The following is a 19,791-nucleotide window of genomic DNA, read 5'->3' as shown; positions in this document are numbered from 1 at the left end:
TTCTTGTTGACTGGATGAATTAGTTGCGTGACGTGTTTACCTGATTCATCGACCTTAAGATAAAAATAAAATAAAAAAACGGGGGGGGGGGGGGGGGGGGAATGGGGCATTTCCTCTTTTCTATAGACAATGGAACATAACGCTGCGTAATTTGCTTGCATAATAAGCGTGCACTGCAATAGCATCTATCTATAGTGATAGATTATTAGTATACTTCCACTGTCTGAACCAATTTACCCTTCGGAAGCTGTTCTCATCAAGGCCCGCAATCTCGGTCACCTCCTTTTCTGCACTTACACTACACCCAACGACGCTGTTCAACACTACCTTGAGAATAGACCGGGTAAACTGGCACGTTAGGGAAATGACCCCAAACGCACTCCTTACTCACGGCGAATATCCCCTTCTCGATATTTTTCAAGTTCGCTCGAACACCCCGCCCTCCCCTACACCTGGGAGAGCTGGACTGTTCCATCGCGGGAGCCGCACTTCTCCGAGGGCGCGTCAACGGGTCCAGGCACCTGGACCTGGCACCTGGCAACGGGTCCAGACACGTCTGAACTGCCGGTGCGCTTTCGCAGCAGAGCGCACTTTCTGCCGCCGCTGAAGGCACAGCTTGCGCTCGCAGCCCCGTCTCATACCTGGCTCCCAGACAGACATGTATAGCGCGCCAGCTAAAGAACGGCCGCCCGTATGTGTACGGGACACTCTTAGAGAAAGGGGGGACTTGGTTGCAATGAACGGCTACACGCCTGGCACACGCATCGTCCGTAGAGTCGGGAAACACAATGGCCGACTGTCGCGCCTGACATATATATACCAGCGACAGCACAACCCAAGATGTATGGGCAGGGATGTGCGGGTGCCCGGCGAGTGCGCAGTAAGGTGCGGCGAAGGTCGGTTTTCTTCGTTGCTCGCATATGTCGAGCTCAAGAGATGCACCATGCGTTAACACGATCGTAAACACGGGCAGGCTCTGCTGCCCTGAATGTAGGTTAAAGTATATATGCCGGTGCGGCGCTGTATGCCAGCGCATTGGCGACCTTCGCCCACGGGGTGGGGTGGGGGGGGGGGGGATACGACGGAGACCGTTCTGAGTTTCGCTCGATGGGCGCTTCCATATCGGGAACGCTGGGCTGGAATTAAAGCTGTTCGGTTGGTGAGCGCGGCTGCGCTGTCTTAAGAGACTGCATGCGGCATGCGCCATACTCGTTTACCGCAAGTCCCTCGAAACTCTGAACGCATAAAAAAAAAAAAAAACGCATTGGGCAGCGATTCCGTATATATGATGATGATTTATTCGCATCCCCTCCGAAACGAGGGCGGTGACAAGCAGTCACCTAGCCTGCTTGAGCCAATCAGGTGAGAAAATTGACCGCGACATGGGTACCAACGCTGACATGGGCGAAATGTAGCGGCTCTGGTTGTAAAAGATACGTGGCACGCTACGTGACCGCAGCCTGCATTAACGTGTGTAGTCGCCCAGCACAAATAAAGCGAACCAGGAGCATCAAGGGCAATCCAAGTCTACGCAATATGAGCACAAAAAACACAAACGCCGACCGTTAGTCGGCGGTTGTGTTGTCCGTCTCATTATTTTTGCGTCGCTCTTTTGTACGCTTGCTTTTTGCTTATCACGAGCCCGACCAATCGCACTCAAGAAAATTTTGGTAAAGACAACCTTCTCACTGTTCTTTACGCAAAGCAGCTCGATATATCGCAATAATGGCTATAAGGAAATAAAGAGTAAGAAAAATGACATCGTTAACGCGTGCTTGTTACACATTCGCAAGCGCTGTAACGCACTGCCTCGCTCACCCAATAAGCCGAACGGGTCAACAATTACCCATGTCCTTGTTTTTTTTCAGCCCGCTTCAACACACTAACTTAATCCATCTCTTTTACACACACACACACACACACACACACACACACACACACACACACACACACATATATATATATATATATATATATATATATATATATATATATATATATATATGCTCGAATGTCTTATGTTCCTACTACCGATCCTTGGACAATCCCCAGAGTGCACTTTGACACAGGACACCATCACAACCACAGCAACTACTACTGGTGATGTGTACACTCGCTGAAGCTGTCTCATGCGTCAGCCACGACGAAATGAAAATCATGCAAAGAACGTATATGCGGCTCCCTCGTAGACACCTTCTGTATATCAACGGCAAATGTGTACTGCACAGTGCCAACCGGGCTGACCATGGTTAAACTGCCGGCATTTTCTTCTCCGTCTTCCTACTCCTTCACCAACAACGACAATGATGCTGCGCAAAGATTCCACGGCGTCTAGCAAGCTCGGGAGTAATGGGACAGTTCTACAATAATTAAATGATCTTCATTATTGGCTCCAGCAGCGACACACTCTCTTAGTTACCGAGATTGACCGGTCAACTTGATTAATAACAGGCGGAAAGAAATCGAATAGCAGGTCTTCTTGAATTATACCGGCGCATATATCACAAGTAACTCTCGTTCACACATGTATTCCAAAACAAAAAAGAAAAAGCCATGCGGTGAGCACAACGTCTGAGCAAGCGGTCGACATGCTTCAGCCAGACGCGAACTGCAGCCACCGGACGTCGGTCGATGCCGTGCGTGCGGTCCGTGCTCGCGCGCTACACAGAAAGCGCGCGACATTCGTGGCCATCAGTGAGAACCAGACCGAGGTCACGACGCAGTTACGGCATCAACCACCCCAGGGCCGCAAGCCAAAGAGCATCTCTGGCGGCGACGTCAAGCTCGCCCGTCGCGACAGCATCCCGACCGCACCCGAGTCGCCACTTACATTGCTTTAAGGGGCTGGCGGCGTGGCAGCCTGGGTCAAGGGCGCGCACTCTGCTTGTCGTAGCGAGGGACGGCTGCGACGACGCAAGATCGCACAGGCGGAGAAGGCTCGCTCGCCCCCAGCTTGGCTGCTGACGCTAGCGAGCGCCCTCTCGGCGCATCCGGCGCGGCGTTGACGTCGGCTTACCGCTACGCGTGTACGTACGCACGACGCGACGAAGGCGATGTCGAGGTCTCTCTGCGGCCGCGCCAGGCATCCGCCTATTGTTGTCGGCGAGCGCGCGCGAGGCGGTCACTCGCTTAGCGCGCGCCGGCAGGAAGCGCAAGTCCGGAAGCCCCGCTGCGTACACTTTGAAGGCTTGTGAGCAGTGGCGCACCTACTATTTCTCGAGGAGGGCAAACCGCAAAACGATCTGATCTCTCTCTCTCTCCCCTATCTCTCTCTCTCTCTCTCTCTCTCTCTCTCTCTCTATATATATATATATATATATATATATATATATATATATATATATATATTAAAAATTATTTTAATTTGAATTTAATTCTTCCAACTATATGTAAAATCTCAAGATGATGCATGGACAAAAGGCTATGAGTGCCGTAAGCGACCGCTTTCAAAATTGGGGGGGGGGGGGGCAAGTACCCCCTCGCCGGCGGATTACGACGCACGCGAGATGCGGGCTCTCGTTAGGATGCGTGAACACGAGCGGCGCGTACTTAACCGCGCTTCATTGTGTGTGTCGCGTTGTGCGCATTTGAACACTCGTGTGAGTGTACCTTTTGCAAAAGCTACAACTCAACGTATAAACCCTTCAGTGTTTTCACGCACGAATTTCCTTTTATGTAGCCACCGCACAACATGATATAAGCAGCACAGAGACAGAATTCGTAGCAGGAACTATCTAAAGTGGGGAACTTTTTGGAGGATGAAATCCCACGAATTATAACCAACGTTATTTGCTGCAGACTTAACCATCCCGCATTTGCCCCTGTGCTGTTGGAGACGCAGTATAAACGAGGGATCCTTATGAATTTTGCCCACCCGATGTCTTGCAATTATGACCGCATGAATCTCGCTACGGGTGTACTTATACGCCGGTAGCCTCCACCGATATGCAACCACTGAAGAACAATAGAACCTGGTGAGAACTTGTTCTCAGCATATAGGCGGATGTCATACCCTCTAAGTCACCGCGGCAGGTAGAAGAAATATGCGCAGTGCGCTTTCAAGATAGCGTGGTCGAACGACACATCAGTCTACGACTACAAATGGTGGGTTTATCAGGTGGCGAAAATTCATTGGGGCTCCTCTACTCAAAATTCTGAGAAATCATTGAACAAACAGTGTGAAGCACATAAGTCATTCGTCCTCTTAGAGGCGGCGCTAAAGGATGATGACTATATTGTGCCGAACGCTCATTGGACGCAACTTGTCCAATCGGTTGAAGTACTCGGAGGTTTGAACTCCCGTTTGTATTTCGCACTGCGGACATCATCATCGTCGTCAAATAATTTTATTTTTTTCTGTTTCTTACAGATATGAAAAGGGGAGCTGCAGAAAAAGCTGCTATCAACAGCTTGACGAAGCGCAGTGCCTGCTCCATTTTCATGACAGCAGCAACAGCAGCTACAACACGAGCTGCTGCCTTGGTATACAAACAAATTGCAAACATACGGTTATACAAACGCATGTGATAGGCAGATAAACGAGGATACCCTGCATGTCACTTGTGCGACAAACTGAAGACGATGAGCAAAACGAGAACAAGGTGAAAGCGGGAGCCAACGTTTCGACAAGCGGACTTGTGTTTTTCAAAACGACATATGCTTTCCTCGGTACAGTATATATAACTGAAATACAGTTATTCATGAAATAAATGATACACAGCTGCTGAAAAACGAACAAACAAATAACAGGTACCGTATAAAATACAAACACTTTCTAGGCTCGATAGCTTTTGTGGATCGCACGGTAGGTACGCGTGAACTGCTCAAGATTGACGACGTGATACGAATTCAGCAGAGATGGAAGTGGAAATTTCAAGCGTTGTTCTGGCAAGTGTACGGAGCAAACCTCAGTGCACCTTATTCTATAATAATGTTTTTTTTTTTGTCGAGCTGGGCTAGGCTGCGTAGACAGTTCATATTTCTTCGGGTTGCTGATTTTTTAAATACAACACTTAGCCGATATTTATACATGCTTGTGTACGTATTTTGATTATTGCACTCTGCTTAAACAATTCTGCATTTAGTGCATCATAGAATAGATTAACTACTGCTCTAATGCATTTTTTTTTCTCCGGAGTGTGAGTCTGAGACGCTACCACTCAGCCATGAGTTCGATGGTTCAAACGGGACAAAAGCGCCTCTACTGAATGCGGTGTTGCCTTAGAAACGTGCCGTAGAAAGTTATACTGCGGTGTATATCGGTAATTATGAGCATGTAAATTACAGAAGTCGCAGCTAAACGAGTAGCGAAGTACGTTTCCGCTACATTTCTTCTGCGCTTGGCGCACACGCAGAGCCATCTTGCGGCAAACACAGAAGACCCCCTCCTCGCAATGTACGGCGCTGCCCCTACAGGTGGCGCGCCACTCGCCCGCTTCTCCCTTTCGTCTTGTCAAGAGCATGCCGAGCGAATGAGTGGGCGGTGCGAACGGGGTGCAATAACGCTATCGCGTTCCACTCTTGAAGGCGAAGCTCAAGCGTCCACCAATTTTTTTTTACACTGTACATATTTTTTAAAATATGTAAGACAGCTATTAGCGTGGCGAACGTGGCGTCTATTCAGACGAATTGTTTGGTGAGACGGACATACCTTGCCACTAATAACGCAAGTTTTGGAAGACCAATTAAATAAAGTTCGTTAATTTTTTTTTATTGGAACCTCGGGGGTGGCTGTTTATATAGTAAACTTGGAAGGAGTGGTATTTTAACGCATAGGCAATTTTTTATTGTGGAAAATGGCAAGCAATTCGAGATATCCACAACCAAATGCCAACGCTCCATCCATGCAATATCTAATCGGAGCGCGTGCCAAGAAGACGAAGTGCGCGACAAAGTTTGAATGATGACACTTCGCGGCAGCCACTGATAAGGCACGTCACGGCAGACGCTTGCCAGGCAAAAACGCGCCACATCGGTAGCCGCCGCGACGCGTTGTAATTCACGCATCCGTCACGCTTTTCGTCACGGGACGCGTTTCCGTCTGACGTGTTAGCGGCGCGCGCTTTCGTGCGCTCCCGGCGCACTGGGTTTCGATATTGCGTGGATTGAGCGTGGAAGTTTGACTGTCAATGTATTGACTTGGTGCGCCTTCGAAGATTAAAAAAAAAAGGTGGAAATGGATTAAAATATGAATATATGGCCTCGAAATAAAGTGATAGATAACATGTTAATATTAGACTCATCAAGTTTACGCCAATAGCGTGGCCCAGTATATATCCGCATCGCCTATACTCGGATACAACTCAGGTCTGCAGTGAAGCCCCGCCCACGGCCTCATAACCGACAGCCACTGTTCCTCCGCGAGGCTGCAAATAGTTCGTACTTCAAACTTTCTCGGTTATCTAAATGAGGCGGTCACCACGAAAATATTATAAGCGCGTAATTTTGAACGTTTTCAGTCGTCTATTATAGTGGAACGATGAAAGCCTAATTCTTTATTGAACTGAAATAAGACGCATGCTTCGCTGCAACTATTTATTGTCAAGTTTCACTTCATTTGGCAGTGAAGTTTCATGAGTAAAATGAGGTCAGCAGTGAAATCAACTGTACCGCTGACTTTTGACGAGTTAAATGCCCAGACTCCATACACTTTGTCCGTGTCTGTTGCACACCTCATCGCTTCCGCCGACGAAAAGACTCTTCAAGAACAGCAGACGATTCAGTTATCAAGTACGAGGCCATTTTGAAATGGTCCCACGACGACGATTTTGTTTGCTTCTATGATTGGCTGGCGGAGTAACAACCCCCCGCGGTCCGTGTGCCTTGGTTGCCAACTGCTGTTATTTTTTTTTAAATTTGTATCCTACAATAGCAACTCATCTGAAAGAAATTCTTTCCGGTACGCTTATAGCCATTAAAAAATAATAATGACAGATCTGTATAGTACAAAAAGAAAAAGACACTGCCTCGTATTAAGATGTGGTGCTGTACCCCTATATGAAATGCTGTTCCCTTAAATTGTTGACGTGGACTATAATGATGAGGTAGATGCCATAAAATTACTATAACAAAAAAAAAAAAAAAACGAAGAAAACATTAACTAAGGGGGAATTGTGCCGTTACGTCACGGACAGGCATAAAATATCGACAAAGACGAAATTCAGAAGCCCACTTGGTACTTGTCGCTTCTATAAAATAATCGCTATAAGCTTCCACGCGCTGCATACGTTCTCTGTGGTATACGCTTTAGCGTAATTTTCATTAACTTTTTACATGCTTCTGTAATTAGTGCGACCTGTGTGTTTTCTTTTTTCTGTTCCTACTTGCGCACTGTGTGCCTTGCTTTACTTTAGTCTTTGTGGCCTAGCTGCCATATTGCTGAATTTCCTTCTCCTTATTGTCAACTTACTTTCCTAGCCCCCTCCTTCCTAAAGAGTAGGCAAGCTTTGCGTCCCTGTCGGTGGCAGTTGCTAGCCTGCTCCTTCCCCGGTTATTTCTCTCTGTGTGCATGCATGTTTTCATATTAAGTACTATACTGATAATAAGCTCCTACAGATGTAACTCTTCCGGCCCACCGATCCGTCGGCGATTGTCATGCAATTAGCGTCATTTCAGGACGGGCCGTAGGTGCCACGTTTAGCTCGCTGCACGCAGCACCATGATCGCGTGCGCGGATATGGGGAAGAAGTTGCTTCGGTTCCTCGAAGAGCTGCAACAATGCTTACAGACGCCACGCGCGCTTTTGTCACGCTTTCACCACGCGTGATGCAATATACGCGTGCACGGCGTTGGTACAAAGTCACCGTAACTCCTCCCTACTGCCCGTAAAATCTTTTCTTTTTCTGCTTTTGCTTCATGATTGCGTTCGTGATAATTTTTTTTCAGGATCAAAGTATAAGTTTTCCTGGCAGCTCAAAGACCTACTCGTGAAGGAACAACTCGAACATCCGCGACATGTCGCCTTACCATGGCACCCTCCTCGCGCTCCTTGCTTCTTTTCTTTCTGTCACGCGGAGAAGAGCGGTCCCGTATGTTCCGGGGCAACCGGAGGAAGGCCGTCCATCCAAAGTGCCTCGTCAGCGGCACACCGGCCGAGCGTGCCTCGCTGAATGAAGGTGTACTTGCGTGCACGCAAGTACACCTTGCTTGTGCACCTTGCAAGCACAACCGCTATCGGGCAGCTTGTTGTAATTGCGCGTGGATAGGAGCCCGTCGATCGGCGTCACTTGCCGCAAACGTGTCATAACTGGCTTTACGGAGGAAATTTGCAAGCCTATGGGAGTTGGTGGCACCGTTGCGAACGGGCGTATCGATCCAGAGCTGGAGGAACACGTAAGAAGTGGGAATTTCATCCCATTTACGCACAGTGCAATAAAGGCAAGAAAACGCCATCATTCACTGAAGCTCGTGGGCGTTATTCCGAAATGCTTAGCTCAAGCACCTGCGATATATATAGCTACGTTAGCCACCAACACAACGCTAACGGACAAAGGCAAGGCATATACAGGCCGTGTTGCCGTTGATTTGCCGGGAAACACAATGACAGACTGTGTCAAACGACGTTGGCTCAATGACCCATTATCAGAACAGTTGTGCAGAGCGCGATAAGTTCGACTAGCGGGCATCCTTTTCCTCCCTGTAGTAGCCACGAACAAAAGGCCAACTAACCGGGTACGTTAATCCGAACGAGGCATGTATATATACAGCGTGAGAACAGCAACCTTGTGCTTCAGCGGCTGGAGCCTCCAGTGACTTTAGTGGCTCCTCCTTGAGACCCTGCCCTACACACTACAGTCTCTGTCTATAGCACCACTTTAGTGTGTGTTTGTACATCGCGCGTGCTATGCGTAAATAAGTAATTGCGCGTATCACCGCCGCCAATAGCATGCCAGGCGCATGCGGCGAGGCAAACGACCTCCCGTTTCCCGTAAAATACTCTCTTACTCTATTATGTAAGACCCGCGCGTCCTGCATTGAAGGCGAACGCCGCTGCTGAGCCGCTACTCACCGCCGGGCTTGGCCGGCTTGTCCCGCTGCTCGTGTGGCTGCTCGGCGGTGGGCGTGCCCCGGGCTCCGTCGGGGCTCTTGGGCGTCGTCTGGATCACGATGGTGCTCGCGTTCTCCGAGGGCGGCTGCGTGTCGTGCGCGCCTGCGCACCACCGGGAAAGCAACGTTTGATTGATTGATCGAACAAGTTTGTTCCTCCTTTACAACAGAACAAAAAGGCGATGGAAGATCTACGCATTTCACGATCACACGTAAAAGAATAATAATAATAATAATAATATCCGCACTGTACAAGATCTTTAAAAAGTACAGTGGTCTCTACACGAACGACACCGCTGCTCTTTTTGCTTCACTCATTGCGATAAGCTGTTACGCGCGATAAACTCCTCGTTAGTAAAATTGTTTTATTACCTTTCTCTGAATAAACAGCAACCTGCTACATACGACATCCATAAGCTGCAATTATTAAAATTCCCATTTGCGATATTTTCTTATTCTTGTTCCCCAATTAATGGTGCTTGCCCAGTGCGGGGGTTTGGTAAAGAAGTTGGTGGGGACCAGAAAAAAGAAAACATACTACCACGTTGTAGTGACGATGAACAACATAGTAGCACAAACTGTGAATCACGAACTCTTCGTTGGGCGAAAAACAATTTTATTGGCCCAGAAAAACAAGTTACACTCAGAGCACAACAAAAATGGCGAGCACAGTCGGCGGTCGCCGAAAATCTGCTGAAGTGCGCATCAGACGCGTCGGCTATTTATGCATGACTCATTGAACGTTCGAGGGTAATTGCTGGTGCTCGCTTAAGTTTATGCGACTTTACGTGACAAAACAACGATATGATTATGAGGCTCGCCGTAGTGGGGAGACTCCGGACTGATTTGGACCACCTGGTTTTTTTTTTTAATTTGCACCCAAATCTAAGTACATGGGTGTTTTCTCATTTCGCCGCCATCGAAATGCGGCCGCCGTGGCCGGGATTCGATCCCGCGACCTCGTGCTTAGAAGCCCAACACCATAGCCACTAAGCAACCACGGTTGGCCAGTTGTAGAATGTGCACCAATATTCTCGTCGTGCACGCAACCTGATTACACCATAGATTACAACATAGATAACAGATAAATCCAGCGGTAACATTCGACAAACTTCCGATAGAGAAAGGCGCGTCTTGAGCTGCACGATGACCTTCAACATTTGTTAGCCGGTGAAATGCCGTCACCGGATAAACAAGTGCGCGTCGCAACACGTGCATATACGAACAAGTCTGCACCCGCATTCACAATGCGCGCTTACGCTAGAATTGTTCGTAAGAGCGACTTCTAGCCAACTCTGGGGTTAGACATTACTGGCGAAGGCCGCCGGCCAATTGCATGGAGCCCTTACGACCGAAAAGCCTCGTGAATTCGGCTACTGGGATTGAATCCACAAAGCTTTTCGTTTGTGACATTTGCCATTGGCCGACGGCCTTCGCCAATAATATGATGATTGGTTGGAATTCGCTCTTACGAACAATTCTTCCGTAAGCGCGTATTGTGAATATACGGGCTCTGCACTGGGTGTCCTGCCGCGTAATGTTACTCTTTTGGCTGCTTAGACAGAGTGCCTGCGCGACTTTTCGGGGGTTACGTAATCGGATCCCCGCGTCGCTTGCGCTAAGGAAGGAAGGACGAAGCTCATTCTCTACCTCGTAACTGCTTATCGCAGTGAAGGTGAACACACAGCTGGTCAACAGGTGAAGCAGGAACAGGAACGCGTGAAGATATTCGAGTAGCACTGTGCATGGTCGCTTCGTCATCCTCGTGTGCCACTGCTCTTTGCGTGTGCTATACTCCTGATCTGCTAACACGTCAATATCGCTACGGCTGGTTGATTAAACACAGGTATCCGCCAATGTACGACCAACTCAATGTACACAAAGTGCTGTGCGTCACTGAAAGACGTGTTCGGGCAGTGACGCGAACTCTGTTTGTTGCAGTCGCTGCAACGAACCACCGTGCTATGGCAAGAAAAAGCTCTGGCAGAGACACTTAAGACTGCTTGCGTGGGGGAATGCGAAAGCCTTATAGTGCCTTCGGGGAAACGTTGTTTTTACCGCGCGTTCCTTGTCCGTGCAAGCTCTCGCCTGCGTTCTAACTGCGCCTCGGTGAGGCCAAGTGAAAACGCGCCAAGCGTCTCAACGCGTTCGCGAGGAGTTCGTAACACGACAGGACCGCTCAGCGGCGTTCAATTGTACATTAATGCTTCTTATTTTATACATTCATTTTATGCACTCATTTTATAAACCCATTTTATACGCTCACGACGTGGCGCCACCTCCTATACCCACAGGCTGCGCCGTCACGTGCCCAAGGACGAACGCACAAGGCCACACACGTTCAGTCAGCCAGGTGGCTGCGACTTGACGTGTGCAATGGCGCACTAGGCACACCTTTAGTCAACGAAAACCGTGGAGCCGCCTTGTGGTTGGGGAAGAGTGCTCGTCTCGCACTTAGACAGAAATTTACAAAATTGTATTTTCAAAAACATTAATTTGCTTTGTTTACAGGAATCTCCCTGACAAATCTGACGGCAATCGAGCAGTTTTTGACGTGTTTTTGCTCTTCCTGCAGTCGGCCATTCTTGGTACCATCTTTCGGTCACGCCGACTACGTCGACGGATTTTCGCGCAATGGCTCATATAATGCTTTTGCATAAAAAATTTTAATTCACCAACGACTACGATACTCCCTAATGCGAATTTTGAGCGCAGCTGCTTAGGTGTTTTGACGTCGCAATATATTGTGGCAAGGAATTTGATTCTGAACGACAGGGTCCTCTCGGCGGCAGCGCTGAGCCTCTGCTCGGGACAGCTCGTTTAGCAGCAGCGGCCGACGAAGCATTCCCACAGGTCGCGTCGCTCATTGTTCAGAAAGAAAGCGTCAACACGGTAACGCGTGGAGCGCATTCTGGCGGCGGCGTAGGCGAAGTAGCCCATGCGCAGTGGGTCCCACACCAGCGCTTTGTTTCCGTATATGGCACCGGTGGACGCGCACGACGCATGCCCAGTCGCCGCCGTGACGCACGTCTCGTGCGGCACTGAGCTTTCCTCCACACCCTTTCACCATACTTTCCTCCCCCGCTTTCCTCCTCGCGCTCTCTTCGCTCTCGCCATCTTTCATCCCCTGCTGCGCCCCGCGTTCGCTATTTCATCCTTCGCTGCGCTCGTTCGCTCCATTACGCCGAGGGACGCCGATGACGCCGACGCTCAATGCAAGGACGGGCGCCTAAGAGCTGCGCTCTAAAGAAAACCGTGCCGAAAGGCAGTACGGAAGCCCAAAGAGCACGTAGGTAGCGCCGTGTATCTGTGTGATCCTTTGTGTATCGTATTGTATTTTAGCACTTGTGCTTCGCCCCTTTTCGGCAAGAGTCCTCTTGGAGAAATGGAGAGGTTGGCCTAAGCATGCGCTAACTGTCGCCACGCGTGTACATGCTCTTTACAACGGACGATGACGAGTGGGACACAGGCGGGCCGCGGCTGCTAACATTCAGGCGAAGTGGCAGATTCTCTGTTCCTCATTCCACTCCGGTAACGCTTGCCACTCCACGACCTGGGCGCCGGCACAGCAGTGCACAGTTTGAAGCCCAATACCTTGACTGGACATGACCAGTGTCGCTTGCGACAAGCCACAGCACGCCAACTGCTACGCACGTGTCCGCGCTGCGAAATATCTGCCCCACTGGGCTACAGGGCCCGAGTCGTTACAATAAAAGTCTCGACAAGAGGGACCCAAGCATGCTGCTATGCGTGCTTAGGTCGAAATAGAACTAATGTAGGCACACTACCGTGATTGCCATAGAGGTTTCCATAACTAACTAACTAACTAACTAACTAACTAACTAACTAACTAACTAACTAACTAACTAACTAACTTTATTTATTTAGTTATTTATGGGTTGCTTTGCACCAACCCTCGAAAGTCGAATGATCGCGCGGCAAAAAAGGCATGCATGCTAATTCATGTTACCACCAGTGTCTGCGGATTTGTACTGAATAATTTTACTGCACGTAATAATAATAATAATAATAATAATAATAATAATAATAATAATAATAATAATAATAACAAGAACAACAACACTGATTAAATGATGGTGGTGATATCCTCCGAAAACGGCGCGGATCCACTGTGCGGGAGAGGCCAAAATCGGGTTGCAGTGGGAAAAAAATATAAGCGAAAATACAGAGTAAAGCTATAGCATGAATGAAAAGTAGGAATGAGTAGCAAAGTAATAAGGCTCACGCAGAAGTAAAAAAAAAGAAAGCTCGCTGACCTTCATCGTTGTCTTCGACTACTTCCATGTGCATACTGGTGCGGAAGGTCTTCGGGTCCCTGCGTTACGTAAGAGGTGCATGAGCGTCCGCACTGGCAATGCTGTCAACGATGCTTTATCAAAGCCGAATCAATGCGCATCTGCAAATGCCCCGTGTCGAAGTGTAGAGGATGACATAAAGAACGTGTGCCGCTCATCATTCGCGGAATCAGGAGGAGTGCGCACACGCGCATCTGTCAAATCTGTTACGTACCGCCTGTTTTGTGACGACTCTTTTTTTAAAGGCGTAGTGCCGATACTCGAGCCGAATTAACAAAGCTTTTCGTTCGTAAGTGCTGTTTTTCATTGGGTGATCGCCTTCGCTAATAATGTGTCCTACACCACTATTGGCTGGCACGAACGCGTTTAGCGTAAGAAAGTTTTGCGAATAAGGGGGCCCTGTTCACTGGATCAACAATACATTTCACGGTACGCTTTCAGTCCGTATTTCTGGAAACTGGTGTTAGACTCAGAGGCCGAATTCGCGAAGCTTTCTTTTTTTTTTTTTCGTAAGCGCTCTTTGCCGTCGGCTGGCCGCCTTTGCAATAATTCATTCATTTGATTATTCATTTACTGCGATTTACTCTTGCGAACCATTTTAGCGTAACATATCTTTTGCGAATACAGGCGCAGGGGTGCGAAATTCACGAAGTTTTTTGTTCATAAATGTTCTTTGCCACTGGCTGACTGCCTTCGCTATTAATATGTCCAACTCCAGGATTGGCAAGAACTTTCTCTTACGAATGATTCCAAGTTAAGAACGTTTTCGTCAATACCTGCGGGCCCTGATGCTGGACATATTTGACAAGTTGTTGTGGCCAGCGAATGACGAAGAGCACTTGCGAGCGAAATTTCTGAATTTCCCAAAGCTTTATCTTAATGACTCAAAATTTCAGAGCTGAATTTCTGCTCTTGTAAATTCGAAAGCTACGTGAACCGAATTCACAAAGCTTATATACAGCGTGATCATTTTTGAGTTTTCTGGAATTGTTTAAAATGGCCCGTGGCACACAGTATAGTTCTTGTCCTTGAGCTAGATTATTCGAAGAGGCAAACATTACTAGTACCAGAATTTGAAACACATACTTAACTAATCAACAAAAATTCACTAATTAAATTCCTAATTAATTACTTTACGGCACATGTTGCAATTTACATATTATAGCCGGTGAGCTTGCAAAGCGTATCCTCTTGAAAGGAATTTCCAGGATGACACCAGGTTCGAGATATTAATTCCCAAAGTGCGGAACGAAATAAATGGACGTTCCAGTGTTACTTTTTGTGCTTCAATGCATAAAAGAGCTGTTAAAAAAAGTAAGTGGAACAACAGTACACTACTAGGACAAGTTTGATGGCGCATATCTCCAAACTGGCGTCATTCTGGAAATTCATTACAAGTGGATACGCCTTGAAAACTCACTGGATACAATTGGTAAATTGCAATATGCGCCGTAAGGTAAATAATGCAAATGATAATTACTGGATTTTTGTTAATTAGTTGAATATGCGTCACGATTTCTCATACAAGTAATGTCCGCCTCTAAATAATCCAGCTCAAGGACTAGAATTATGTTATCCGCAACAGCCTATTTTAAAAAATTCCATAAAAGTTAAAAAGGATCACCCTGTATAGAATCGTTAGAATTTACGAAGCTTACGCTAGAATTGTTCGGGCGAATTGATGAATTCGCACGAACAATTCTAGTGTAAGAGCTTTTTGTGAATACGGGCCATGATCTCTATCGTTGTTTCCAAGCTTGATCAGTAAAACTTGTAGTTCTGTCTCGAAAAACTTTTGATAACGTTACACACTCGTCGCGGGAACAAGCAGTATATTTAACATTACTCGAACGATTCAAGTACAAATATACGAAAGTCGATTAGCTGTATGCTTCGTTGTCACGCTTGAGTGACTTTCGTTACTGCTGACTGCGTTACTGCTCGGGCACTTCTTGAGTATGCAAAATATGTGTGTCGAGACCTTCGTTACTTATATATATATATATATTCATCCAATCCTTTAGCGTGCTTCTAATTTCGCCAGAGCCGAACACACATCAACGTTGCTGGTCTTCTAGCCATAATAAAGTAAATGTGGGAGCTTGAATTTAGTACTTAAACGAAGCTGGCGAGGCGGCGAGTACTGCGGATGCCTCGACTCTTTCTTCTTTTTTTTTTTTTTTTTGCCGCGAGTGTGGTGCTGTGGCCGTGCGTACTTCTGGCTGTAGTTGGGCATGCTGATCTTCTCGAGCGTCTGCTTCTTTCTGCGGATCTTGGCCTGGCTGCTCATCTCGGCGTTTGACTGGAGGTCCTCGCCTGAGAACAGAACCTGCGGCGAGATCAAGACGCGCGAGTAAATGCACTGCTATACCTTCGGAGAACACGCCGCTACTGGTTTAACGCTGTTGTGTTTCATTGCGCGAAGTGGAAAGCAAGAAAAAGAAATCCCTTAAAAGCAAGAAGAAAAAAAAATACGAAGCTCGAGGAGCAGGACCGAAGTTTACTTTTATTTTGTTGTTTTGCCTCTAAACTTTATTTGACGCTAACGCAAGGGACGACAAATTGGCCCTCTACCAAGAACCACAGTGTTTCGCCTAAATATAGATGGCGAACAGGCGGCGGTCGCTAATGCGCATTATTCGAGAATCAAGCGCTTCCGCGTTATTTTTCATCACCTCTTAGTTTCTTGCCATCTTATCCTGCAGTTACAAATCCCTTCGCGCACTGGTCCGCCGTATCAAGCATCGCTCGAGGAGGCGTTCTCTAGAATGACCTCACCCACGTGCTCCTACGAAGGGCTAGCCAATGCACCCCCGTGCGAACCCTGTGGGGGCTGACCTGACGACAAACACATAGGTGGTGACAAAATTCAGTGTCCGGCGACCGCTTCCTTAGAGAAAGAGATGTCGAAGGCAATGCTTTTGCAAATTATACGTGTGCCGGAAGCAATTTCGCAGCCGGAAACGTTCCATAACCACCATGCTTCCGACATAATTATTATTAGGTTGCCTAATTCCCCAGGCATCCTTCACAACCATTCTCAGAGGTATCGCCGCTCCACATATGTACATGTATACGCCACACTCAAGGGCTGGTTCAGTCCCCCTGCGATCTCTCCAACTTCTCTACAAGGAAACCGTAAGTGAACCAAAGCCGTCCGGGACCAGTAAGAGCACCAGACTGCGTGTTGCAATAAAGATGCTTTTCTCTGTCTTTAAGATGGCCTCCGCTTTGGGGCGTTCGTCGTGAAAGAGCGCGACGGACGCACTTGATCCTTCACATATACCGGCTGATCATTTTTAGGTTCCACAGAATTTTTAAAAATAGCCTGTTGTAAATAATATAACTCTAGTCCTTGAGCTGGATTATTCAGAGTGGCGGACATCATATTTGCCCGAGAAATCGAAACACATAATCAACTGATTAACAAAAAACCCTAATTATATTTAGGATTAGTTACTTTACGGCACAAATTGCAATTTACGAATTGTAGCCGGTGAGTTTGCAAGGCCTATCCAATTGGAATGAACTTCCAGAATGACGCCACTTTGGAGATATGCGCCATCAAACTTGCCGTAAAAATGCACTGTTCTTACACTTACTTTCTTTAACAAAACGCTCTTTTATGCATTCAGTCACAAAAAGTAAATTGAACGCCCACGTATCCCGCTCCACACTTTGGGAAATAATATCTCAAAACTGGTGTCAACCTGGAAATTAACTTCAAGTAGATGCTTCTTGCAAGCACACATGCTACAATTCATAAATTGCAATACGTTCTTTAAAGTAATTAATGATGAAGTTAATTAGTGAATTTTCGTTAATTCGTTGGACATGTGTTTTGATTTGTCGTGCTAGTAATGTCCACCTCTTCGAATAGTCCAGCTCGAGGAGAAGAATTACGTCATCTGCTACAGGCAATATTAAAAAAATTGCATCAAACTTAAAAACGACCACCGTGAAGTAAGAGAAACCGTGCTCGTTTAGCTAAAATAACGGGAAAATACACGGTAGAAATTGCCGGGATACTTGAAACGACAATACCAACTGCAATGCGGTGTCATCGATCATGCGTTCGCAAGAGAACTTCACAGACTGAAGATCCACTGCTATGTTTTCTTCTTCAATCTGTACGCCGCTACTCACTCTCCTCAACCCGGCATGACATCGCCATCCAGAATATCTCAACATAAACATGCCGAACTCGTTGCGTAAGCACGTCGACACGTTAATAAGGTGTCTTTCAATGCACCAAGCGTGCTTAGAGTGCTGTCACAAACATGCATGTTGAGTACATCAACCTTTGTTGTTCCCGAATATCTTACGCCCACCCCACATTACTTGGTATTTAAGTAACAAACATTTAATAAACAGTTATTCCCGTGTGTTGCGGAGGCAAATGCTTCACATTAACATGGACTCACACATTACGTGGGATCTGTGAAGTTATTTTGAATAACCGTATACGTATTAGCGCACCTTCGCGTCAGGAAAATATTTCTAACGGACGTGAGCTGATACGACGAGCCATGATGACGCAAGCAAATAGTGATCGCTCTATTGCCTACGTCATCGGGCAATCCGCCTTGATCTTCTCGGTTACCTGCACGTGCGCTACGCGAGGCGACTGAGCTACCGGCGCGCTTGTTTGCTGCGAAATACTTAGCAAGTGCGCATGCTCACCCATGAGCGAGCTTGCCCATGAGCATGAACATGCTTGCCATGCTCAAGCGATCTTCACCCTCTCGCTTACAATTGCGTCCAAGTTTCAGATTAAGTTTTGAAGCATAATTTATTGAGAATTGTAGCGAGCGTCTATCCTTAATAACGATAATCTCTTAATCTTAATCATACCCTAATAAGAATAATAGGGAGGTTTCACACGTGGCCGCCTCCCTATTTGAAGCTATTAACGACACATCATATTTCCACGCGCGCAGACCTACCGTCATTACAACAGTCCCTTTTTTGCCATTGCACTGCCCTTCCGAAAAGCCTCCATCGAAGAAGTACGGCTATAGTGTTCGCCATGTTCTGCTTCTTACTCACATGAGCCGTGCAACTCCAACGCTGCGTGCTACAGTTTTATCACTCTGCTGACCTTCCCAACGTTTACTTTAGATTATGACAAAGAATTAGCATTAGACTCACAGCATTAGTTCGACGCAACGTACGCCATAGCCGTTGAGCTGTGCGGCTGATTGTAACTCATAAGTAAACATGAATTAGTTAAATAATGGAATTAGTGAACATACGAATGAATGATGTGATGAAAACTTGTACAAATAAAAGCATAAGAATGTATGCGAGCAATTGAGCAATAACAATAGAATAAACTCCAAATTTAACGCGCGAATAATTCAACAAACTAAATAACCAAATTTATAAAGCTTTTCGTTGGTAAGCGCTCCTTACTATTGGCCATCCGCCTTCCTTAATAGTATGTACATAATTTTGATTGGCTTAAGAACAATTCTAGCCGAACAGCGGTTATTTTATTTATTTCTTTTCTGTTTTAGGATGCAAGCTCTAGTGCTAAGTTCACAAAGCTTTTCTTCGTGAGAGCTATTACGATTGTCACAGTATTCACAAAGCAGTTCGGAAATCAGTGCGGTTATAAAATCAGGCACCCGCCAATCGTAACTAGTTCTCACGACCGAAATACTTTGTGAATTCGACTGCCGTACACCAACACTGTGCTAACTTAGCAGGCCAACCGCGACCATAAGTACTTGCAAAGACCATCCAGATGCGAAGCAAGCAAATATCATGACCCCCATCATTTCTCGCTATCTCACCGCTTTCTTTCTTTCTGCATTGCAGCACACCGAGAGGCGTTGTTGCAAATCACTATATTAGTACACAAGTGCCACATATTATTCAACGTACCGACCTTTTTCCTCGCAAACTGTGGTCTCCAGCAGAAGGACTTCATCGTGCCAAAGACAATCGCAACGCACCGCTATTTCGCTCGCCCAAACAGAAGCCGCCGGTCCAGCCCTCTGTGAACTCTCCCGCAGGCACCTCGAATCCCGCGGCTGGCGGGGTGCGATAGCCGCGGAGGAGAGGGATCGCCACAGTCGTGAAACGGTCAGTGCGACAACCGAAGCCCAACAAAGCGAGAGAACCCCGCAACGCCACCTTGCACGAGCCCTGGGCCGCTATGCTCGGGATGCAGGCACCGTATTCACACACACACACACACACACACACACACACACACACACACACACACACACACACACACACACACACACACACACACAAAAAAAAAAAAAGCGTTGGTACGTTGCAAATCATGGTAAGGACAGATAAGAGCCAGTCGTAATGTTAGGCATATAATTAGCGAAAACGGCAGGCCAATAAAAGAATACACTTACGAGCCAGAAAGCCTCGTAACTTTTGCCCCAGTTTCCTCTAGAAAAAGATG

The 19,791-nt window shown here is 47.0% G+C and overlaps 1 protein-coding gene across 2 annotated transcripts in view; it reads right to left on the bottom strand.

Annotated features, from left to right (window-relative positions):
- The window catches only part of LOC126518716 (uncharacterized), a 306,763-nt gene extending 287,204 nt beyond the window's left edge, over window positions 1–19,559 (bottom strand). The window contains exons 1-4 of one of the 2 annotated variants that reach the window (XM_050168478.3): window positions 19,255–19,559; window positions 15,578–15,690; window positions 13,323–13,381; window positions 9,008–9,148 (exon numbers count right to left, since the gene is read on the bottom strand). In XM_050168478.3, the coding sequence (XP_050024435.1) occupies window positions 9,008–9,148; window positions 13,323–13,381; window positions 15,578–15,690; window positions 19,255–19,296 (355 nt within the window). In that variant the 5' untranslated portion in view covers window positions 19,297–19,559. Of the gene's footprint in view, window positions 1–2,830; window positions 3,033–9,007; window positions 9,149–13,322; window positions 13,382–15,577; window positions 15,691–19,254 lie in introns of those variants that run through there. The other variant, XM_050168490.3, reaches the window with a different exon arrangement.
- Between the last annotated feature and the right edge of the window lie 232 nt (window positions 19,560–19,791).

The sequence above is a fragment of the Dermacentor andersoni genome, chromosome 1 (genome assembly GCF_023375885.2).
Source record: "Dermacentor andersoni chromosome 1, qqDerAnde1_hic_scaffold, whole genome shotgun sequence".
In the NCBI taxonomy this organism is placed as follows: Eukaryota; Metazoa; Arthropoda; class Arachnida; order Ixodida; family Ixodidae; genus Dermacentor; species Dermacentor andersoni.
The sequence above is the reverse complement of the archived record's forward strand: the minus strand, read 5'-3'. Positions and strand labels throughout refer to the sequence as shown.